The sequence below is a fragment of the Onychostoma macrolepis genome, chromosome 04, assembly GCF_012432095.1.
Source record: "Onychostoma macrolepis isolate SWU-2019 chromosome 04, ASM1243209v1, whole genome shotgun sequence".
Lineage (NCBI taxonomy): Eukaryota > Metazoa > Chordata > Actinopteri > Cypriniformes > Cyprinidae > Onychostoma > Onychostoma macrolepis.
In genome coordinates, this window is record NC_081158.1 from 26,258,283 (window position 1) to 26,284,395 (window position 26,113).

At 38.6% G+C, this 26,113-nt stretch overlaps 1 protein-coding gene and 1 long non-coding RNA gene across 5 annotated transcripts in view; one reads left to right on the forward strand and one right to left on the reverse strand.

Annotated features, from left to right (window-relative positions):
* The window catches only part of LOC131539707 (uncharacterized), a 32,913-nt gene extending 24,699 nt beyond the window's left edge, over positions 1–8,214 (reverse strand). For all 3 annotated transcript variants that reach the window (XR_009270948.1, XR_009270947.1, XR_009270949.1), the window contains exon 1: positions 1,330–8,214. This is a non-coding gene — a long non-coding RNA (uncharacterized LOC131539707). The remainder of the gene's footprint in view (positions 1–1,329) is intronic.
* Positions 170–26,112, forward strand: prickle1b (prickle homolog 1b). Of its 2 annotated transcripts, none has more exons than XM_058774403.1 (8): positions 170–450; positions 18,878–19,060; positions 21,139–21,252; positions 21,817–21,951; positions 22,849–23,052; positions 23,146–23,332; positions 23,605–24,450; positions 24,540–26,112. In XM_058774403.1, the coding sequence occupies exons 2-8, from the start codon at positions 18,890–18,892 to the stop codon at positions 25,466–25,468; spliced, it is 2,586 nt and encodes an 861-aa protein (XP_058630386.1). In that variant the 5' UTR covers positions 170–450; positions 18,878–18,889; the 3' UTR covers positions 25,469–26,112. The 2 variants fall into 2 exon arrangements, with proteins under 2 accessions (XP_058630386.1, XP_058630385.1); XM_058774402.1 differs by lacking the exon at positions 170–450 and adding an exon at positions 15,827–16,021.
* The last annotated feature ends 1 nt before the right edge of the window (position 26,113 follows it).

Sequence of the window (26,113 nt, forward strand, 5' to 3'; positions counted from 1 at the left end):
ATTTCTCCACTAGGCTATATCGCACCAATCAATGTGCGCTTTGTTTAATTTACTTTCGACCCCTCGGAAAGTGAGAGAGCAGAAGCAAGAATTTATGCATGTATGTGTATGTATGTGTGTGTGTGTGTGTGTGTGTGTGGAGGGATTGGAGGGGGCCGCGCGTCTGAGCCAATCAGCGGAGAGTACCGCTCATGTCATTTCAGCGCACTGAACACACAGGCTCTTTAACTGACTGCAGACTGCGTGTTTACTCATCGCAGCTGGGATTCAAACTCGCTTTCTGCATCTCCGCTATGCTGACAAATTGGTTCGCGCTATTTGGATACTGAACAGCTCCACGTCCTCTACAAAGACCGCTGGTTTACTTTCTGTCATCTGGACTCGAGCAAATGACACAATCTGTGAATATTTTCTAACAGCAACGGAAATAAATCAGCTCATTTCGTCCCCGTAAGTATGTTTAAGCATTACTGTATGCCCTAAAATAGGCAGCTTTGTTTTGTTTTTTAAAATACAGGGTCGTAAAATGTCTAGTAATTCTAGTACTGTGATGTGCAAAAACACGGGGAAATCAGAAACAGTCTTTTTCATCTGCGTAGGCATGAATTAAAGGTACCACAATGGAAAAGCAAAGAAAGTGCGTGAAGTTTCTATGCGCGTGTGGGTCAATGACAAATGAAAAGATACAAAAAATGAGATTTTTTTTATTTTATTATTTGGGCCAAATTCTTAAAAAATGTATTCATGTTGCTTTTGTATGTTTTAAAAGCGTTAATAACTAAATTATTTGATGACCCCAAAATGTCAAGTGGTCTAACCATAAAGTAAAAAGTACTAAAATACAATCAAAATATCAGATCTTTTGAAAATAACAATGACATTGACACGCAGTTACGGGGGATCTAAAAAGCGGTCTGGCCCTGTTTTATGCTTTTCTTTTCACAAGCAAACAAATAGGCTTTCTGCATGTTGGTTAGACTACACTGACTTCGGTTTGCCAGACAAAATAAAGACAAAAAATGACTGTCATATATAAAATTATAATAAATGAAAATGCCGACAGACATTACAAGTCTCGGTTAACCGCTTAGACATTTCACTATAAGATCCGCAATTCTAAGTTCAGAAATCCAAAGCATTGAAAACATTTGTGTATGTATGACATTATAGTGCATTTAATTTAATAACTTGACTAATGAAAAAAAAAAAAAAAAAAAAAAAAAAAACTGACTGAATGAACACATGATTCAGGAAGTAACAGCATTTTTGTGAAAAAGAACTCTATATGTGTGTAACATCGCTTAAAACGATAGAAACACCGCACTTTACCTTCCAACTATAGTGCGTAAAGACGCACGGTGACTTGCAGCATATGGATGTCTGGTGTGAAGCCCTGCGGGTCTCCAGATGTGTGTGTACACACACACTCAGCTGTTCCTTGTCACTCAGGTCACTACCGGCATTAAAAAGTGTCTCCCTTTCCTGTCAATCATGGTGCCGTTTGGTCTCCTGACATGTAGCTCACCGATCCATGACCCAAAGACTCACCTTTTCCATAATAAAAAGAAAAGAATGCTGTTAGTTGTTAAATACTAGCCGTTGGGGACCATTTCCATATAAGGCGAAAGAGACTATCTCAGTGGTTTTCAAACTTGTTCCTGGGGACCCACAGCTCTGCACATTTTGCAAGTCTCCCCGATTTACAAATTCAGATAATCAGCTCATTAGGAAAGAGCTCCATGAACTCAAATGAGTGTGTCAGATAAGAGAGACATGCAAAATGTGCAGAGCAGTGGGTCCCGAGGAACAGGATTGAAAACCACTGCTCTATCTTATCTGTTCTCTTTGAAACATTTGTGTAGGCGCGAATTAGCTTGAATGGCGCACATTGTCTTACTAGCCATATCTTTCGTGAAAGTAGTATTTTGATAAAAAATATATATATATACTTTAAACCGCATAATGTAGCCTGCATCTGTTTCTTATTTTTGAGCCAGGATAACGAGCGAGTACTTTGTAAATTAGGTGTTGGTGTCCTCTAGCGGTTGCTTTGCTAGCGAAGATGTGGCCTGACAACGTCGTCTTGTCCGGTGCTCAGACCGTTGCTCAGCAACAGATACGAAAAATACGTCAGAACAACCGTTAACTTACACTAACATAATACATTATTTATCAATTTCATAAACCTAGTCCACCTCGAAATTACATTTTATCCCCTATTTATAGGAACATTTAACCCAAATAATAGTGTCATCATTCACTCAGCCTCATGTTGGCTAGCGTTAGGCAGAATGACAGCATTGCATCAACAAAAATGAGTGACTAAAGTTAATTCTGTTACACGTTAAAAATGACTGTTAAAGTTTGTAGCACCATAATTAGCCGTTTTGAGGTGATCTACATCTATTCCTTTAAGCAATGTTTGGTATTTTAAAAAGACACTCCATGTGGGAGTGAATGACAAACCAGTTAACTAGACCCCTGGGGCTTCTCAGGTGACTTGAGTGGAAGTGGCAGATTTCCAAATGTGGCACCGAACAGAGATCTGAGATTATGTAAAGACTCGGTTAATAGATGAGCCATTACGACCACATGTGAAGCTGTTTCAGCTGACGGTACTAGAGAGTGATGTAGTGGGTCCTCTTGCTTAAATATTTCAGGTGTGGTTGAAGTTGCTGTTGGGTTGTGCAACTGACTATTATGGAAAAGAAATCAGGATTAAGGTAAAATCATAATTTAGACAGTGAGTAGATATGTGAATTTCTGTGTGGTTAAAGATGGGAAAATCTTGAACAAGTTTGCTCGTCTTGACACTTTTAAACTTTTTTAGCTCGGGTTGGTTAAGCTATCTGTTTGGAAATTATATGATAGATAAATTTGTCTAGTATGTGAAATAGAGGGATATTTGTGTGAGAACAAGTCCGTGTGTGTGCGCGTGTAGCTACAAGAAGGACAGAAAGAGCGATTCTAACCCCAGATTTTGGCTGACAGGATACGCTCTGAGGAGTGCTTGTATATGTATCTGTGTTGATTTACTAGTGGTGAGCAGAGGAGCTTCACAGTGGCCCATTTATGCTCAGAGGCCCTGACGTGTGTGCACCTATGCAAATCACCCCACACCTCAAACACATTTGGCAGCTTTCTATCTGCCCGGCCTGTGATTGCTGCCAAGCATGGAGAGGGGGCCAGAGACAAGCTGCTCTCTTTAGTTGTGCTGAAAGAGTCAGATTCTGATACAGGCCAGCTGGTATTTAAACTAACAACTGCTTTAGACCACTTCTTAGACAACAAATATTTCCTCAGATAGCAACGAGAACAACATCAGCGAAGCCAAATAGTCTGCAAGTCAATGCTAGTAGCTGTTTGAAGTTCATAGTGCCATTGTAGTCTTTAGTGCCAGGGTAATCATGTCAACAGTAAATGAAAAATCTAGAAACATGATCAGCCATATTTGCACTTTGACTCAAAATGACTCGGACATGTTTTATTTTGCTTCAACTGAAAAGTTTGGCCTCTGTAATTTTTTTTTATTTTTTATTTTTTGATAGAGAGAAATTAATACTTTTATTTATTTTCATTTATAATGTTACAAAATATATATATTTCAAATACATGCTGTTTTTTGAACTTTCTATTCATCAAAGAATCCTGAAAAGTGCATTGCTGTTTCAACGAAAATATTAAAGGGTCATATGATGCTATTTTAATGATCATTATTTTGTGTAACAGAATATGTTGACATGCTTTAATGTTCAAAAAACACATTATTTTTCAAATACTGGGCATTATTGTAGTTCCTCTATGCCCCGCCTCTCTCAAACTCGTCGTTTTCAACAAAGCCCCTCCTTTCGACAAGCGCAGTCTGCTCTGATTGGCCAGCTGACCCAGTGCATTGTGACTGGCCGAACACCACAAGCACAAGTCGGAAATGTAACGCCCCTTACCATAATTGCAAGCTTCAGCTTTCAAAGTAAATATATAAAGACAGTTAATAATGTCATTAGTTTTACCATTAGTTCAAGCCCGAGAGGGGAACAGAGTCACGTGATAGACACAGTGATGATGCAGTACACAAGCCGCGGTTAAGACAGCTGACGTGCTATGATTTCTGACAGGCTGTTCACTCTGTGATCCCCCCCCCCCTAACCCCAAACCCACACGCTGTGCAAAACTCCTCATTTGAACAGTCATTAGCAAATACTTAAACTAATAACAAAACATACTTACAGTCACTGATTCAGAAGCACCAGATTGTCATAGCAAAGTCAGAATTGACCCATTTTTTTTTTTTTTTTAAGAAATAGCCTGTCAAACTACTTGTCACTACTGCGGTACTGAAACCACACCTTCTTTCTTTGCGTGAACATTTGGGCGGCATTAAGCAAATATTTCCACATCGTGACAGGGTGTGTTTTAATGAGGCGTTTTAGCCCGGTCTGGATCAGCCTTCTCTTTTAAATAGAATAAATCCTTTTGTGGGAGACTTTGAGCTTTGTAACTCTGCAGATCTTATACATGCACAAACAGCTATATAGCACACGAAAGAAAAGGAAAACAAGAAATCGCATCATTTGACCCCTTTAAGCAGCACAACAGTTTTCAATATTGATATTTCTTGAGAACAAAATTATCATATTGGAATGATTTCTGAAGGATCCTGTGACACTGAAGGCTGCAGAAAATTCAGCTTTGCTATCATAGGAGTACATTTAAAATATATTAAAACAGTTATTCTAAACTGTAATAAGTTCACAATATTAGAGTTTTATTGTATTGTATTGCATTTTTTATAAAATAAGATAAAAAAAAAAAGACTTCTATCAGAAGCATTTAAAAAAATCTTACTGACCCCAAACTTTTGAACAATAGCATAGCAAGCAACACAAAGTCCTATTAAAAGCTATGGGAAGTTGATTAAATGTGAGCACAGAAAAACTGCGAAAATGGAAATAAGCCACCATGACTGACAGCTTGTAGGTCAACGCACTTGTCTGGCTCGATGTGGGAGATGCTTGAGTTGTTTCTAATTACTCGGTGCCTGAAAAATGAAACACAAATGTCTGGACTTGGCTCGCTCATGAAACCAAATCATATTCATGGACATGTTGTGGAACAGCGGGTCGATATTAAAACACGTCATATTCCACAATCTCAGTTGAAAGAACACATAAGGGAGGAGACAAATATTGAGTTATGAGTATGAGGTAAGAAAGAGTCAATCTTTTGCAAAGCCAAGGGATCAGAGTAATTGATTTGATTTTTTTTTTTTTCTTCTTCTTTCTTGTTTAGTTTTTTGTAAATGCAAGTGAGAACAAGTTGATTTGGCACCGCAGTAATTACCCACAACAGGCAATATCAGAGCAGGAGATTAAAGGCAGGTAATGATTTGGCTCAGTCAGACAGACGGCTGCCGGCAGCTGCCTTATAATCAGAGTGTGAGGATGAGACAAGGTAAACACGTGCGGCAGACATTCAGCAGCCGGCCGCTTCCGACAGCGAGGAGATAAGGGCATCTCAACCGTGATCATACAGTCATCCTGACAGCTGAAAGGTGGCAGGCTGCTTGAATTACGGCTGTTTGGATTGAGACGGAGCACAGATCAATGTTTCCGCTGATATGATAACTGATTGGCATTGAGATTAAATATACATTTACATTACAACTGTAACTGTTTTATAAGAGCAGGTGTGATATTTCAGATACAGATTTCTTGGCTTGTGCGCAAATGGATTTCCTGCTTCCTCCTCTGATAACTCTCATGTGAATGTTGTCACATTACCAGGCATTAAAAAGCCCATGCTTTTTGCAGTCGCAAATTCAATCAGGATGTCCTTATTTAAGTACATGCACTCATGAATCTGTGTTTCTCTCTCGCTCACATGCTTACCAGTCATTTGATGGTCAAATATTCTGTCAGAGTCATTGCCTAGTGGTTAATGCACGTGCTCAAACATATTAAGCCATGGTGCTAATATGGGCGATGTGAACTCATATCGAGTCTGCAACATCTCCCATTCATGTCAATCTCATAATTTGTCGTCTATCTCTCATATTGCCTAAAAATAAGAGTACTATTAAAAGTAAAAGTAGTCTGAACAATCTTGCATTGTATTCTAGGGCTTCTGGCACTTTATAATAGATTTCTGTTTGGAAAAGATCAAAATTTAAGTGTTTATTAAATGAATATCTAGCCAGCTCTCAAATCTAAACAATTTAAGTATGTGCATATTCAAACTGAATCACAAATAGTCATTAGATAACATTTGGTGCAAAAGATTTCAATATACGCAATGGGATTAAACATATTGATTTTTGGGTAAAACATTCTTTTCATACAGTAACTATATAAAAAAAGAGAAATGCATTTATAATAGTATAAATATAACATGTCACATTTCACAGGGTCTTTAATCAGCAAGTAGCGCTTCAAGATGTCTCCTATGATCTGATAACATGTCACATTGTTGGACATTTTTTATAATTGCTTTAAAATTTGTCAGGTATTCATAATTATATTACCATCTAATCATTCTACAGCAAGTATTAATAATAAAAAATAAAATAGATACATTCAGCCTATTGAAATTTGCAGTATGTTGTTTTCACATTTTAAGATTAGGTGTCTTTTTTTTTTTTTCTTGTTATGCTTGGGTCTAAAATGTTTTGTTTGCTCGAAGTGGTTCTTTGTGAGTACAATATGCATTAAAAAAAATCTTATGAAATAATTGGAAGCAATTACTAGCAATTAGAAAAATCATGTAATTTCATTGGTCAAAAGGTGCGAGAACCCTGTGCAAATAACTTTATAATAGTTGGTTTTGCAGATTAAGTATTTTAACATCAAAAAACATTTCACCTTTAAGATACAGTAATGGCTTCTTCCGCATAGCACGGGATGGAAGACATGCATATAAATTTTCTGTGGTTTACTAATGAATGCTCGGGGCTTTCCAGCACACTGCAACCAAACAGAGATTTTATTGTGTGCTTGTGTTTGGCTGGTAAAGGTATGGGGGTTTAACAGCTAGCATTAATAGCAAGTTGTAAACAATCATCCTGGGTGTTAATATGAATGAACCCCCGGAAACCAGACCATTTGCTTTTCTAGAAAAAGAAAAACGTCAGGATGAGATTCATTATCTATACACGTTTAGCTGTGAAATCCAACATGCAAAGGCTTGTTTTGGAGTCTCATCCTTTCTGCTTCTATGGTTTTCATGCCATGAAGCTGCTGAAATTCACACTGTATATGTGTGCGCATGCATGCAGTTTACTTGGAAACCCAGAATCTCTCAAAAGGCCCCTGACATCTGTTCAGGGACAAAGGGCTTTTACCTTTCAATAACACCTGTTGCTCCTCAGAGAGACTTGATGAGGATGATTATACGTTACATTCCCATGACCCAATTCTTTCATGCCTAATGAGCCGAAATTGTCTTTTCTGCAGCATCTGCAGAAGATAAACAGATTCATTTAAACACATCTCACAACGTATCATAAATAAAATGACAATATACAGACCAAATTATGATATCAGTGTCTTTGCAGCACCAAAGATATGCAGTATCACTTTACAATAACCACATGCCCACAAAAAGATTAAGCTACAGAGGAAGTAAAGCTTCAGCCCAGGTTTAAAGAACAGAATAGCATTATTTTGTCAGAGGGGCCCCTGACACAGACAGGCATTATGTGAGGATTACTATATCATCCCATGGTGTTGAATTACATATCATCACCGCTATCCCAACAGGTATAAATAGCCTAACAGTGAAAGTAAAGTATAGTCTTGTTTGTCAAAAAGTAGGGTTGGTGATTAGCACCAGGCTTGTCATGTTACCAGGTTATGAATTATGTGAAACAGGTTGGACTGTATAACACCCTATGTGTGTTTAAGCCCAAACAATCAACCTGCCCTGGGGGTCTAGTGTCATTACACCCCCTTTGGTTTTTTGGCTTGCATTTCCCTGCTGAGAGAGGAGTAATTACCCTCCAAATGGGGATGATGCAAGATAACATTCACAGTTGCACAATTTATCATCAGAATGACTGAAGTCTGTGTTTGGCACTCTCCGAACGGTGTGTAGGTGGCCTCCGCTGCTTCTCCAGATCGCTTACTAACACTTGACCATTCGGCCAAAAATAGGTATGCTAACTTCAGCATTTGAAAATAATTGGACATTCTTGGTTTCATTTTGGATTTTAGGACCACAAACACTATTAGACATTTAAAGTCAATGAAATTAAATGGAAGCAGTGACAGATATTTTTCCGTACTGTGATAGATATATATATATATATATATATCTCAATCTCAGAGTAAAACAGCTTATCAAAAAAAGTTGGTTCAATCCATCGGTTTTTGGTAGGATAAAGGCAGATCTGAATGTGAGCTTTCAGTCATTTGTGAGAAAGGAACGGGGTTTAGAAGTCTTTTGCCAGAATATTGAGTTATGGTATTTTGAGTTCAAAGAATATTCAAAAATGAAAAATATACATGGATGAATTGTTCAGAATACGATCAATAACTTGCCTTTAAAAGTAGATGAGACGAATTTCCATTTCATGCTGACTTTGAAACATTGCTGGTAGGTAACAAATGACCACGTATAAAAACAACACTCACTGCTTGAATAAATTAAGTCAAACAAGTCAGTTCATTAGGCGGCCATCTTGGAAACTCCCCAGAGCAGCTATTTCCAGACATCCAAGTACAGCTCTATAGGTAAAGACTGAAATATTTGTCAATTTTACATTACAATAACATCAGTATCAATAATTGCACTTCTTTAGCACAAAACCTGCAAATAAAAGCAGTATTTTTCAGGCTAGTCAAGCTAACACAAATTTGAAAGTAAACAAACAGACACCGCCTCTTTGAAAAAAGTGATTGGCTTCTTTATCAGTGGGGCGGGGCTTCCGCTCTACTATTAAAAATATGATTGGTTCTTTTAACTGTAAAGCAGTACTAACAGCTGAGCGTAATCATCTATGTAACATTTTGTAATGCAGCAACACAATTGCTCATGCGGAAGGTGTCTGTTTTACATCCTTTTCTGTGTATTATACATGACACTTAGCCAAAAGATTGAGTAACTAAACTAATCATTTAAAGCTCGTTAACTAAAGTTGTTTACTTAGAGCTTTCCTATCACCAAACATGCTGCTAGCCGTACTTTGCCGTTTTCGTTACAGCCACATGACTATAAACTCACATTAGACGGTGAGGTTCGTCAACCACATTAAGTCAATGATCTCTTCATCAGCACCTGGTTAAACTGCATGCCAGGATCTGGAGCCAGGAAAAACTAATTAATGAACTAGCAAAACATATCAGGCTCATTGCTTCAACATGTTGCAGTGTATCCTCACTAATAAAAACAAATCGCACGGACTTGTACCTCTCCTTGTTATTCCTGTCTGTTGCGCTTCCTCTGTGTGTCGACCTGGGAGTAAAATCTCCTTAATAATCACAGTCGGCAGCATTAGGAGCAGATGTTCGGTGTTCGTTTGGTATGAGGCAAATGATTGTAATTAGGAGATGTAGAGGTAAGGGCCTGATGCTCTCAGTGGAGTTTGAGGAGGGTTGTTGTTGGGCTGGGTGGTCTTCAGCTCTCTACATGAGGCCCTCAAGAAATTTTTCAGACCACCTCTAATTACACATGATTTTGTGGTTGCAGGACTTTAAATTTTGCTCTCATTATGAGTAATGAATGCACACATGTACAACATATATGCTTAAATGTTAAAAATTGCTGGCTGTCAGACAAATGGCCTGGTGGACACTGTATGTGTGTACCTTGTCTCTTTAAGTCTAGAACATTCAGTATGGGTCATATTTCAAGTGCTGTCAAACGGTTAATCACATCCAAAATAAAAGTTTTGTTTACATAATATATATATATATATATATATATATATATATATATATATATATATGTGTGCACTGTGTATATTTATTATGTATATATAAATAAATAAATACACACACAGTATATATTTTGAAAATATTAACATGTATTTACATATTTATTAAATATTACATTAATATAATTTATATTATATATAAATCTATTTAATATATAAACATTAAATATTTTTCTGAAATACATGCATGTGTGTGTATTTATATAAACATAATAAATATACACGGCACACACAAAAACTTTTATTTTGGATGCGATTAGTCGTTAGACGGCACTAATTTCAACCCAAACTTAATCAAACAAAGAAACAAAGGAAATAAATTTAAATCAGTTATTATAATTGTAAAGAAAATGGTAATTGATCGTAAAAATACACAAAAATAAATTCTTATCATAATGTGAAAAAATGCAGTCTTCAGTACTATTAAATTTGTTTTGTATAAAAGTAATAAATAAAAAACAATCAAAATTTAGTTGTTTATAATAAAACAGTAATAATAATAGTAATTATTATTGTTTATATGTATAATACTGTATTATTATTATTACTATTATTATTTATAGCATGCATGTGATGCCGAATTCTTTATGCATATTTAAAAACAAAAACAAAAAAAAAAACAAAAAAAAACATTGTATTACAGCAATTGTGAACTACAAATACAGTGGAAAAAAATTGTGTTAGAGAAATATCCATTAAGAACAACTGGAATTACAATTTTAAAAAAGAAAAAATATATACTTATTTTTTATATAATTATTGTAATTGTACATACTATATGAAATGATGTCACAAGACAAAAAAAAGTCCTAAAAACAGGCTTCATTTTCAAAAAATATAATTTCTTGTAAACTCTCAGAAAAAAAGGTACAAAAGCTGTCACTGGGGCAGTTCCCTTTGAAAAGGTACATATTTGTACCTTATTTACTCCTAAAGGGTACATATAAGGACAGTAAAAGTACATATTAGTACCTAAAGTGCACATATTTATACCTTTCAAAAAGGTATTGCCCCAGGGACAATCTTATCTTTTTTATTTATTTCTGAGAGTGTACAACTTTAAGATAAACTGTCTTTTGGTGTGAAATGATCCCTGGGCATTATTGCAGCAAACAATAAAAAAATAAAATTGATGGGTTTGTGCATGTCTTTCATCTCATTGTTAAACTTCTAAAAGTATATATCCTCTGCGGGCGGGTAAGCCCACCTGTGTCTGGAGAGGTTAGCATGACCTCTCCTTTTTTAAAGTGGAATGTATCAGTTAACAATATCAAATTAGGCAGGCAGGAGAGGGCATGGAGGCCAGTATTAAAACAGGGCCCATTATGAACTAAATGCATGCACACGCAGCTGGATCCCTGCAGATGAGAGGCCAGACACGCACCACATATATTATCGTTACTATAATCATCTCCACATTATACCATATACTTTTATGTTACAGTCACACCTAAATGCAATTGCAGTATTTAAAAAGTCTTAATTACAGTATTTTACAGTCAACACGAGTTCAGGTCAGGTTTCCAAACTGAATGGAGATATTCATGCATCTACAAGAGGACAAAATACAAATATCTTTTTAACCCACAGGACTTGTTCTTTTCAGTCTAGTGCGATACATATAATTTGTGTGGCAACCGTATTGAATAATGTTGTTTTTACTGTACTGAAGCATGAGAACTATCAATAGAGGCTTTTGCAACACAATACACCATAAATCCCCATGGGATTAACATAGGAAGACGATGTTTTTTTAATTCAGGGACCTTTATGTATTTGCTGGCCATTCGAAACGGTGGCTAATGTCCAAAGGCTTTAAATTAGCTTGTGTGAAAACCTTTAAAAAAGCTCTTTATCTCAGAACGTGTCTCTACACATTACAGCGTGTCGGTAATGCTGGCTAATCTGACCTTTCCACTTGCAAACTATTCAGGAACATGACTACTTCCTTTTTATTAAGCTTTACAACCCTGTGAAGGTGTCTTGCAAACATTCATTGGCAGGCTATAACGTTTTGGCACATATAAGTTTACCGTTTTCTTTTATGACCTGATATCTCACACCAGCTTGTGTCTTTTTCTCTTCCGTGAGTCTGAATATTAACACAACAGTGAGAAAAGCACTTGCTAAAGCATTGATAATGGATATGGTGTTTTGACTGGCAGGAATGGGTGAGACTTTAATCAGGCTTCAACATCTGTAAGGCAGTTTCCAGGTGTGAATAGTCAATTCAATTCAAATTCAGACTTCAGCAGTGAGTTCAGTAGTGTTAGTGGACTGAATGTGAATGGACTGATAACGGGTGTGAATAAGGACTTTGTGACTGAAGGGAAAGTAAATGCTTGGCGATCTGCACTGTATGGAAAATTCAGAAGACGGCCATTTAAGATTTCAATAAACTCTGTTTAGTTTGTGCATTTGAACTATGGATGTTTAGGATTAAGTTTTTTGACAATAGCAGTAGGTTTACCTGGGATGAATTGAATTTCCCTTACTGTCAGGTCCTAGTCATGTTCTTTAAAAATTTTTGTTTAAAAAGACCACCACAAATGCAACAAATTAGATGAAAGTGGATTTACCTGGAAATACATAGTTGCCACAGTTAAACTCATATGAGAAACCATTTGAATACAGAAAAACCTTCAAAATTTTCTTTCTAAAAATATTTTTAAGAGAATTTTGGAATTCTGTGGAAAAATCTTGCATTTAAGATTTTGCAAGCTTAATAATTAGGCCTAAAACATTGTTGAAACAACTAAGAATATAAAATATTTTCAGCTCAAGACAGCCTTATTATTTGTTGCTCGCCTCTTTTCTCCTTTACTTTATGTTAGCATCTTAGCACACAAACCACGCTAGCTTCGTGTGTAATGAACATCAATGACGTTGTGTGACGTTCGTCCTAAATGATTATAAGCAGACGTTAGTAGGTGTTTATTCCACTGCTAAATTAACCGTTTGGCAGAAGCCTCCGCTTGATCTTAAAGTCATCATTTCACACGGCCGACTACATGTTTTCTGTTTTTCATAATGCAATTACATTACAAAAATGCTCAGACAGGGAAAATATGTCAGAGCGAGTCTGTGTCAATTCACTGTTATGCCCTGAAAAACTATTCGATGCATCATCGCTTCCTCCTCCATAATCCTCAGTGTTACTCAAATCAGAACGACTGATCTAAAGAAACGGTATTCGAGACTCTCTGCGGTTGTCAGGTGAGAGAGACTCTGATGTGTTGTTCTGACAGTGTGAATTAAAACACATACGGCGTGAGACAATACAATTCGGTCGTTATCAAAACAATAGCGCAGTCACCATCCTGCAGAGGCTGTGATAAAAATGGCTTAGCCTGAATGCAGAGAAAAGAGGTAATGCTGAAATCCAAAAAACCCTAGCTAGGCATCCAACACTTTGTTTTTACACAAACATGACCGTATTTGCTTACAAATGTTGGTTTTGCTGTAATTGGAGCAGCTGCGTGCGACCAATTGTGCCATGATCCATTAGTTTGATGCCTTGTCATTAACACGGGAAGGAAAGAGCAAATCTAAATACTTAGAGAGATGAGCAGAGGGAGCTGGGTGTGCGCGGGGGTCAGGGGTCAGTGAAAAAAGCGTCATTAGTTAGGTAGCACTGACATGTGAATGCAGCGGGGCAGCATCCATTCTTAAACACTTGTCAATTGGCGTGGCAATGAGGTGAAATATGCATTATCGCTTATAATGGCTTGCCAGGGGAAGGTCGGCCCATTTTACAATGGGAAGAAGAGGATGTGAACCTTAGGTGTTTCGTACGTAGCTTCCCTTTCCTTTAAGATAGTGCAGAGGTAACTGTGCAGGGTTTAGTGGTAATAGGCTGCAACTTAAGCATTCTAAGGAAGCAGGAAGGGTTGTGAACCTGCTCCAGGAAATGATGGGAACAAGCTCTGTTAACTATGGTTTCTTTGTCAATATAAACAGTCACAATAAGGAGTAATTTCTCTAGAAAAATGAGGTTCTTCTTTCTCGTTGCTTCTCTTGGTTTCATATTTCTCTTAATAATCACTGTGGCATTTTCTGTCATTTTGATGGTGTTCCTGATAAACATCTTAAGAAGAGAAAGGGGTTTCTAACAAAGGTCATCCTGATGGTTAAGTGATTCTTCACAGCTTCTGCCAAAAACCGAAGAGGAATCCATCTTGGTTCGCTTGTACTCTCATTGCTATCTTATCTCGCGGTCTAAAACGACCTCTCAGTTCTGGAAGACGCTTGAGTTCTTCACGGTGACTTGAAATTTAACTAGGATGAGTTGGCAATTGTTCAGTCTAGCAGTTTCACACAGGCTTAATGTGGCATTTCGACTGGATCGTGATGAAGTAGCTATGGCCAAACAGAGATGCATGTGAGGAGGGTCCAGCTTTTATGTTTTGAGGGTATAATGATAAAAACATTACATCTATCATTAAACACTTGAAATGCACTCCGCAATTCTTAAAAAGATCAAATCAAATACAACCCTAAAACTTATTATGCTTTTTGACCATTATTCTTAAAGCTTCTTGAGAGAATATGACTTCTCAGAGGTTTCTCCTTTGTGAGATTCCAGAATTGGAAAGGAATCAACACAATAAGGTCATTGTATCCGATTGAAGTGTGGAGGTGAGAGATGGCCATTGGGGCCATCGTCACTGTCAACACACTGAGTTCAGTCTGAAGGAATGAAGAGGAGGGGGATATTGAGCTTATGGAAATGCCTTAGAACTTGTGAGAAGAGAATCACAAGTAGGTTTGGGAACCAACCCATATGACCACTGATGTCTGGTAAGAGAACAAATTACTCTGATGAGCCGGTTCTTTTTAGTGAATCAATAACATACAGCACAACAAGTGTAGACTGATTCCCTACAGAAGGGGTGCCCAATCCTGCTCCTGGTGATCGACTGTCCTGCAAAGTTCAGCTCCAACTCTAATCAAACACACCTGAAGCAACTAATTAAGGTCTTCAGGATCACTTGAAAATTAAAGGCAGGTGTGTTTGATTAGAGTTGGAGCTGAACTTTGCAGGACAGTCGATTGCCAGGAGCAGAATTGGGCATCCCTGCCCTACAGAATGACTCTGGTTCTTATTATTAGTTGCTTGTGTTTGATTCACTACAAAGAACAGACTCAAAGTAAGAATCATTATGGAATGAGAATCAATCATTCCAGAAATTCTTTGATCATTTACTCATCTTTATGTTGCTTCAAACCGGTATGATTGACTGTCTTCTACAGAACACAAAAAGTGGAATTTGAAAATTTGGAAGAATCCCTCTGTCCTTCAGACCCCAACACTGGTCCCCACTGCCTTTCATTATTTCAACAAAAAACAGGCATTTTTCAAAATAACTTCTTTTGTGTTACACAGAAGATAGATAGTCATTCAGGTTTGAAAGAACATGAGGTTGAATGCCTCAATTTTGGACACAAATGCACAGGCATAAAATAGTGCAACAGTGGCTTACTTGAAATGTACTGAAAGGTTACATAATTCATTATTCCAATCCCATATCTGATTCTGTGAGGTTAACACATATTTCCTGAGCACTCTCTGTTCTTCCTTGACATGATAAATGTAGCAGAAAAAACAGGAACTCTTGGCCATTGGTGGAAAACAACAAGCCCTTGATACAACTTATGCAACATTCAATGGCGAATGAGCTCTTCCAGGATATACTTGACTTTGAATGTTTAGGAACAAAACAAATGGCTCTGCGGATTGAAGAGGGTTTGCCGTGGGATGTGGACAGCTCTCTTACAGCAGGAATTTGGATGAGGGTTGTTTTGGGATGGGGGTGGATTTCAGATTGAAGTGTAGGGGGAGGGCTTGAGTGTGAAGGGGGCTGGCCCAGGGGGGGTCTGACTACAAGGAGACATGCTACTTGGCACACACATCCATGCATGCATTTCAACGTGTTCAACTGCATTCTCACTGACTATCCAAGCTACAAACCCTCAGGGGAATTTAGACGGAATTTACCCTATATCGTTGTGGACATGCTTGCTAGACTCTTCCTCTGTAACTTGCACTAATTGGAGGCTTTTCCTGAATGCTATAGGATGCATTACACACAGGTAAGATGCTTTTCGAAATGCAATCAAGTCTAAACTAGGCATACCCTCTAAATATGAAATTCTAGACTATACAGTCAGACTGATTGAGTGATACGTATTTGATGACAGAAAGCAGCAGTTGAAATAACATGTTATGGCCATATGAAGTTTTGGTATTACGGAGCGGAGATGAGAAGTGCTCACAAAAAAAAAAGAAAGAGATGTAAGGGGGCACAACGTGGAATATCTCAGTACCATTTACACCTGATGTTGAGATTCATTTTTTGGACAATTTTGAGATCTAGTCATTCAAATCAGATTTGGAGATAGTCGAAAAATGTAACATTCATGTGTATTTGGGAGGGTTTTTCAACTTTTCTTTTAGCTTGTTTATTTATATATATTAAATCAAATATCTAGTAACCATTCATTAAAAAATTTATGCCAGTGTTCTTTGAGATTTGCTAAACTAATTGTTTTAGGGGAATGTAATGTAATATTCAAATATTTTGGGGTCCAAAGTCAAAAATGATAATTTAGTATGTGCAGGTGTGCAGATATAATCATGCTATTTATCTCTGTCCAAGTTTGCATGATACAATGCATAATTAAAAATTTGAAGGACTAAATACATGTCACGCATTATCTTGTGTTTTTTTTCTTCAATTTCAATTTTAACTTAAATTTAGAGTTAAATACCGTAATTTCATTAACTGATATAATGTTAATATACCAACCTATTGAAGTACTGAAATCTGTTTTGTACCTTTGAAATACACTGATAACCACCAAATGCAGGTGGTGATGAGAAAGTCACATGATGAACCAAAGCCCATCACAAGCAGCTTTTAAATAATAACATATATAGATGGTGCACAGTGTCATTCACACAAACACTAAACACCATCATGGTGAGACTCATTAAACTGAAATTTGCAATAAATAATAATTTAACAACATTAGATGTAAAATAAACATAATAATAAATAATAAACAATAAACATAACTGTTAAGAAAAAACATCAAATTCAAACAATTTGAAATGCAACACAGGGAATTCTGGGAACGTCAATTTATGGTTTCCCCCTGTAAATTTTACATTCTTTTTCATTTCCAAAAACGGTATTTCACCGTAAAATTGTCTGAAATGTCTATTACAGTTTTTCACCGTATATATTAGGGGAACTTACCTTTAACCATTTAACAGGTTTTTACTGTAGCATTTTCACAGTTTTTTTACCGTTAAAATTACGGTCATTTTTTACAGTGTAGCATGTCAAACTCACTTGGCTTACTCAACACTTTACATTAGAGAAACTTTCATATCCTAGGCTCGACAACAGTGGCACTGTGAAGCCCAGGCTTGTTGAATCTCAGCCTCAGGTGGAATGGTTGTAATCCAAGCCCCAGTTAATCCACAAACCAGTCTATGTTTATTTCATAAGTGTTTCATATTTGACACAGTAACTCCCGGCCAGCACTGAACGCACACTTTTCTGTCTGAGGTGCCAGCCAGATCAGCGGCATACATCTGGAGCGCGTTTACATTTCTCTGCTGTTGCGACTTTTTAAAAATGACCTCTCTTCAATGTTCCTTTCCTCCTACGTATGTTCCTTTGAAAACAGGGCAGGGTAGATCCGTTCTGTTTTTGTTTTTGCCACAAAGCCACACATTGTGTCGGTGCCAGAGAGTGACAAGGTGTAATGTGAGTGCTTGTGTATGTTGGCCCTGGAAGCCACAGCAGGCATTTCCTACTCTCCAAGACATTTTTTAAAAAAGTTGGCAGAGAAAATACCAAAGCCTTATACATATATATACATATACACACACACACACATATATATAAAATTCAAACAGGAATTTGAAATGATTTTATAAATGTAGAGAGCCCTAAATTAATTCAGGTTTCTTTTTAAGGCATTCATAATGATTTCAAATCCTAGTCTGCCGCTTTTTTCATTGCTTGGTTCAGAGGACTGGATGTGGATCTGACCATTCATTGTCATTCAGGTGTGGTAATTGCTGAGAAGTTACTGGGCACTCATGTGAGAAATGAATTCGCATTTGACCGGGGTCATAGAAGGTGAGCTGTATTGTGATCGAGGCAATCCAAATGACATTAAGAGAACAGGGAAATTGTTATCTGCCCCAAGATATCCCTACCTATCGATGCCTCTTTGTATTGCAAATCTATTATCTTTGCTTCTCAGGGTAGTTCAAATACTGGGAATAACATATAACTCATAACATGCACAAGACCAGAAACCATCTAAACGTATAGTGGGCAATCAAGACCTATGATAAAACATTCAATCGGTAATCTATCACATAATGGACTAAAAGTTCTTAGGACTTTCTCTGTGACTAGGGGGCAAGCTGAGAGGGGGGCTTGTGAAGCTCCAACCTCAACCTAAACAAGGGTGTTCACACTATATCGGGCTCATTTGCAATTCAAAACACTTGAAGTAGGAGTGTTCTTTTCAACACCTTGGGACCAAAGGCATTTTATCTGACAGAAAGTACTCTGAAGTGCTTAAGCATCAAGATAAAGAAGGCCTGGAGAAAGAGCCACGAGTGTTTAATCCTGCTTCGTATACACATTGACATCTTATCTGCAAGCTTAAGGCTTGGCCTGAAAGGCAAGACTCTGCTGACATTTCAAAGCACAACTTTCCATCGTTTTAAATATCTGGCAATTCCCAAAGCTCAGATAGATAAAGGAAACCGCAGCACTGCGAGTTGCTCTCCATCTCCATTTTAAGAAGTTTTGAGAATATTTTCCCCTAAGGATAATGCATATTTCACAAAATAGATGCAGCTGTAAACTTTGGGTATCAAACTTTAAAATCTAAATCCTCTCTTTTTTATCTGAACAGTGGCCCCATCTGATGAGTCTTGAGACTACATCAGGGATCTGGCCCATTACTCGGGCACCGGACATGGACTCGAGAGGAGCCAAAGTGGCAGTGGGATTTCAGAGGAGCTCAACCTCTGATGATGACTCTGGATGTGCTCTGGAGGAGTACACATGGGTTCCTCCTGGACTACGACCTGAGCAGGTAAACCTTAAGCCTCATATCTCATTATATGCATAAATTAGTCACCAAAGTCAAGGGCAGACAGCCGTAACTAGAAGTATACAGCATAACTCATGCTTTTGATACCTCTAATTATCTGCAGACATCCAAAAATTCAGGCAGAAACTGTCTTTCCCTTTCTGAATCCACAATTTTTAGACATTTCATGCCAGACAGAAGCAGGCGATTTAAAGAATTCCCTTTTTCGTGGTTTTACTTCAAGTCTGATTCTCAGCCAATTTAGGTTTGTGATATAAAACCAGCCAGTCGAGCTTTTGAAGTTTGATGGCTGCCTTCACACTTGGGTATGAATTTTTCTGAACGTGAGGTTTAGGCAATGCATGCATTTCTGGCATCTCATCTACCCTGAAACACAGCTGCACATGACCTTGCACGGAGACCAACAGCTCTTAATGAATGTACACTTGGACGTGGGCATAGTCTGGCAAGCTTTCTGAGTGGAGACTGGACCCGCTCAACCTTGACATTGAGCACACATGTGACCTATATCTGACTGACAGGGTGTTGATGGGCAGCACAAAGCCAGCTGAAAGTAGCAGAAAACTTTTAAAGGGCAGAACAACTAGTAAAGAACTACAGAGATAGGAAAATTAGGGAGGGAAAATATTTACATGTTGAAAAGTCAACCATTTTTCTTAGAAAAGAAATACCATTGTGAGGAACGAGAATTAGCAGTAATTGCTTCGAATCCTCCCTGCAGTGTACAAACTGTTGCAGGCATTTTATTTTCCCACTGAGACGAGTCTCAGCAAGTGAAGTCATTAAATGGCAAAATGCTTAAACAAACTACTGCCATACTATGGCAGGAAAATTAATAGCATTGTTTTCAAAAAATATATCAAATGACTCGTTACGCTTTTTTAGTTTGCATGCCAATTAATCAAAAATGTTTGCTAGAACTTGCATTGTCTGGTAAATATTTCCCAAATCCATTGTTCATTGAAAAACCATATTACACCATTATGTTGAAACTATGAAACTATCCCTGTGGTTTCAAAGGTAACAATTTACAATAAGTTTTCATTTATGCACGATAAACATGTATGAACATTTAAAGCACATTTAGTAATTTATGTTAAATGTCAATTCATCAATTATAATATTCAATAATATATTTTAAGTCAGCTATTGAATTAGACAAGTACAAATTAGCTACTGAATTAGATTAAGTTATCATATAGAACCTTATTGTAATGTGTTACCATTTTAAAAATATTACCACTGTCAAAGCTGGTGTTCCTCAGTGCATTGGCTTAAACTGCTTGAACTGTACTTGTGTGGTTCAAGCACTAGTCCCAACAAACCAGCCATTTAGAAAACCTGCTTTCTTGCCCTGCTGTGTGCAGTAAGCAAACAGAACCGAGAGTGTGTCTAGGGGCTAGTTGGCACTTTCCTGAAACAAGGCAATACACAAACACACGCAGAACCAACGGGGGTGGAGGTTGGTCTAGAGTGAAAGAGGGACTGGAGTGAAGCTGAATGTGTTTTTCTAACCCCCACCTTCTCCTCGTTTTTCAAAACGTAGAGTGGGAGGCCTGACATCCTCATGAAAGCGCTTCTCTCAGTTCTGTGAAATGCACTGCAATCAGCTTTGAATGAGGAAGAAACTGTAACTTGAAGGCAAAAACATAATTCCTGAGGTTTAGAGAGAATTTAGGGCAATTTGTATGACAGCTCTCCGTATCGAATGCCACTCACATCCCAACCCCACTGCTACAGAAATAACAATCTGCCTTCATCTGGATAGTAACACTTAAACACAAGGAACATTCCAGCAGGCATCTATCTTTGTGTCTTTAATGGCGTACCGCCCCATAAATATTCTTCAGGGTCGCCACTGACAGACACCACTGTTTAAACACTTTGTCCCAGTCAATGATATACCCACTTCCCCCTTTTTGGGGGAGACAATCAGGAGAAGCCTGTATGACAGGTTGAATGATGCAGCACCAATTGAGGCTGGTGTCTCATTTCAGCTTTCAGCTGTTGAAAGCAAACCCTAATCCTCTCACTCTCTGTTTGCCTTCTTTCCCCATCAGGTTCAGATCTACTTTTCGTGCCTGCCAGAGGAGAAGGTACCATATGTCAACAGCCCAGGAGAGAAACACAGGATCAGACAACTACTCTATCAGCTGCCACCACATGACAATGAGGTATGAGGAAAAAAACTGAACGATGAAAGTGACAGAGATGACTGCTGGAATACACAACGGTTTTACTAGAGGACGTTATGATCTCGAAGATAGAAGTGCATACAAATCCCTCTCAAGTTTGCATACAAAGATGTTTTAGTCCTTTCACAGAGGGGTATCTTTCTCCTTTCCTCTAGAAGCAATAAAATGTTCCTCTGTGATTTTTATGGTGCTTGCTGTAAGTCCTAGTACTGTGTACTTTAGCAAATTCCTGGCATAACTGTGGGTTACAGATCTAAAAGGCTCTTCACGTGTGGCATCATTGTTTACCCCCCTGCAGGGACAAACAAAGCAAATTGTTTGTCTTTTGTCATCTTGTACGAGTTCCACAAGTCTGTTGTAAACTTTGAGGTCAATTTGTGTACTTTTTTAACTTAGCCCCAAAAAAGAAACTCACAACTTTGTCATCAAATGCAAACTTTTCCCACCCCTTAAAAAGAGGATGAAGCCTTTGATAAAACGTATATCAGCTTTTCATCTGTTCTTCATTTAAATAAATCTTTTTTTACCTTTGCTTCAACACAGATCCGATACTGCCAGTCCCTCAGTGATGAGGAGAGACGAGAACTCCACATGTTCAGCATTCAGAGGAAGAAAGAGGCACTTGGGAGGGGAACACCAAAACTGCTTCCCAGAGCCCTGCAGCACGTTTGCGAGCATGTAGGCATAAACGTTCCTGGTATTTTTCCCACCATCTGTAAAAATTTAAACTTGCAAATATCAAAATTAAAAATAGGAAAACTCCTAAAGGTGATTTTGTGAATGTCTTTAATAGATACTCATGCAACCAACTGCTACACTTGAAGAAAGATACATAGTCGTTCCTGTGACCATTAATTCTGGCCATATCAAATCGAATTACGGTCATGAAAATGCAGTTTCTGCTTCATGCTATATTCACTTGGAAACAGTGTTGACCTGTCATGGCAAATCAGACAACTTGGAATCGGCAAATGGTCCAATTATGGCCTAAAGACAACCAAAGCACAGAGAAAATTCATGGAAAAGATTAAGTATTACAACACACAATCTTTGGCTGAAGACCATCTCCTTCAGGGGCTGGAGTTAGCACATGAGAGCCAATTCAGAGGGTTGTTTCCTGTTGAGAAGACTTATAAACACAAACCAAAAAAGTCTAGCATCATAATACCTCCGAAAAACAGATGTATCCCTTCACCACAAATTGCCACACAAGACACTGCAGAGCAGTGCTAATCTCGGGGCTCTGGTTTCCGTTGCCGAAAAAAAATTTGCAGGACACTCAACACCCCTGTTTCCAAGGCCAACGGCCATGTAGTAATAATGGGAAGCAGCTGTGAAATGAATACTTTGGCAAAAGTACTTATAAAAAGACCATGATCATGCATTTGGTCATGCTCAGTTGGTCTTTAGAAGACCATTTCAACAGAGATGGGGGTCTATTTTAATTAAAACTTAATGTCTTTGTTCCGAAGAAGAATGTAGAATAAAGCCCAGTAAATTGTAGGATGACTTTGTATGACCAGAGCAGCCATATACCAGAATTTAATTCTCATAAAATCTTATTTTGAATCGCAGTGTAAAGAGAACATAAAGGGTGGAGAGATGGCAGTATTTGCTTCACGAGCAGGCCCCGGACCTTGCTGGCACCCAGCATGCTTTACTTGCTCCACCTGTCAAGAACTTCTGGTAGATCTCATCTATTTCTACCACAATGGCAAAATCTACTGCGGTAGACATCATGCAGAGCTTCTGAAACCACGGTGTTCAGCTTGTGATGAGGTGAGGATATATATCATTTTCTAAAGGACCAATATATTAAGAAACTAAATGTACAAAGCCAATACGAATGTCTAATTTTGTGTCTCTTCATAGATAATCTTTGCTGACGAGTGCACTGAAGCGGAAGGTCGTCACTGGCATATGAAACACTTCTCTTGCTTTGAGTGCGAGACTATTCTAGGAGGACAGAGGTACATCATGAAGGATGGCCGTCCCTTCTGCTGTGGATGCTTCGAGTCACTATATGCAGAGTACTGTGAGGCCTGTGGGGAAAATATTGGTGAGTTACCTTTGGAACAACTGAAACTGTTTGGCAGGGATGTCTATTCCTGCTCCTGGAGTCCACCTTCTTGCAGACTTTAGTTCCAACATACCTGCTAGAAGGTATTAGGTAATCCTGAAGACGTTAAATGACTGATTAATTAGGGTTGAAGCAAACCTCTACAGGAAGGAGGCGCTCCAAGAGCAGGACTGGACAACTCTGTTACACCTGTATGAATATCTGGTTGAAAAAGTACAGCATTTTTTACTTGCTGATTTCCCTTTATTCAGGAGTCGACCATGCTCAAATGACGTATGAGGGTGTACACTGGCATGCTACTGATAAATGCTTCTGTTGTGCCAAATGCAAAACATCTCTACTGGGCTGCCCCTTCCTTCCAAAAGAGGGCCGGATCTACTGCTCTAAGGACTGCAGCCTAGGCGAGGACGTCCATGCTTCCGACTCTTCAGATTCAGCTTTTCAGTCCGCCAGATCACGGGAATCTCGACGCAGCATACGAATGGGCAAGAGTAGTCGCCCTACAGAGCAGTGCCAGCAGACAAAACTCTTCTCAGCAACAGATTACAGGACCTCCAGTGTCTGTGGTGACAACACAGAGACTATGTGTCATCAGCTGGAGAGAATCAACTTTGCAGAGGACAACTACTGGAGAGACCGTGATGAGCAGGAAGGCCCTGAGGACTGTGTGGAAGATTGGGCTGAGCATGAAGACTACATGACTCAGCTGCTACTGAAATTTGGAGACCGTGGTGTCATTCACACGGAGGACACCAGGCCGGCCGAGCCATGGATGATGAAAGACTCTGAGACCAACAGGACCAAACCAGAAATGAAGGTCAGTAGCCACAATTTGGCAAGTAAGAAGCACCACGCAGAAATGTATTGGGCCCAGTCTCAGGATGGACTTGGAGACTCCGCCTATGGTAGTCACCCTGGTCCAGCTAGTGCTAGAAAGATTCAAGAGCTGGAGATGGATCAGGGAGCAGTACCTGGATTCTGGTCTGAGCCCAGGCAATGGTATGAAGACTCACTGGAGTGCATTACAAGTGAATTCCAGAAGGCAGAGCTCAACATTGGAGATTCTATGGATTCTCTAGCTCTCTCAAATATTACAGGTAGGAATGTGAATTTCAAACAGCATTTATCAGTCTTGTTCCTTCTTAAATGAATTTTAATTACTCATTACATGTCTTCCATTTCTCAGGAGCTTCGGTGGATGGAGACAGCAAAGACAGACAGACCATCTACTCCCTCCAAAACATGAAAGACCAAGAGAGAGAGATGGATGAGTGTGATAACATTAGTAACATGGGCACACTAAACTCCTCAATGCTCCACAGAAGTGCTAATTCCCTGAGGAGTTTAACCTCTGAGCTGGACCGTGAGGAGACACTGAGGCAAGGAGAGAGAGAAGACGAGGAAGAGGAGGACAGAATTCCACCTTATTTTGGAGAGGAACCACCCTCTCCACTGCATCTTCCAGTGCTGAGAAGGACCAAGTCTCAGTCTCAGCCCCAATCCAGACCTCAGCAAGTGAAGTTCTCTGACGATGTTATGGATAAAGGATATTACGGCAGACTAGGCTTGAGGCAACCACCGATGAGTGAGAGGACTCGCAGACGGACCTATCACATGGAGGAGCAGCCACAGAGGCGTCCTGCTAACAGACATCACAAACGCAGACAGGGCCAGAAAACACGTTCAGAAAATGCCTTGCACCTGCCTTCCAAAAATCGGGGTAAATTGCATGTTGTGCCTCAGATAATCAGCTCAAGCATACCAGAGCCCAGGAACGGTATTCTTTTAAATCACTCGGCACACAGTCAGCACTCTTATCATCAAGCCCCATCAGACTTTGCTCAGCAGAGCATGGTCCGAATGGACCACTTCCAAAACTTTTGTGACGATGATGACGATGACGATGACTGGTGTTCAACATGCTCCTCTTCATCTTCAGAGTCTGAGGAGGAGGGATTCTTTCTTGGTCAGCCAATTCCCAAACCCCGATCTCAAAGTTTTCATTATTACACAGATGACTATCCGACTCGCGTCACTGCTTTAACACCTCCTTTCGGTTCACGGACCAAACTGAAAAAGAAAGGTCATAAGGGCAAGAACTGCATAATTTCTTAGACTTTAGACTGAAAACCTGCATCTGCTGCAGCTGGAACATACACACACGTGATTCTAAAGAAGCTGGAAAACAAAACTTTTTTTTTTCTCGAGATTTAAGTTCTCTTTACAAGTACGGAGTGTCAGTTGTGTTGCTGTTGGTATGAACAATGAAAGTAACGTAATATTTCCTTGTACATTGTATAGCAAAACCATTATTCCCAAAAAAGCAACATTTCTTGAGTAGCATGTAGACTAACTAAATAATTATTTAATAGTGCAAGCAATGTATATTTGTTAAATTAAGATTGGAATACTGATATTTTTATATCCAAATATGTTAAATGATTAATTACTACGATTCCTGGCCTCGGATGGAGTTATAATTATTGATCAACAAAATTGACGTTTGCCATTTTATTGACCAGGGGTTTGCAAATGCAAAATATATATGCACTATTCATATGCTTAATGGCCTTGTTATGTTACTCTGCAGGTGTAATAACTGCACCCTTAAACATGTTTCTGTCTGCAATATGCTTATGCGCTTAAACAGTGTTGGGGGAATCTTCTCTCTATTATGTACATTTCACCACAGGTAACATACTATCCCTTTTTAACATTAAGATGTCAATAAAATAATTCAAGAGCGATTTAATACATTCC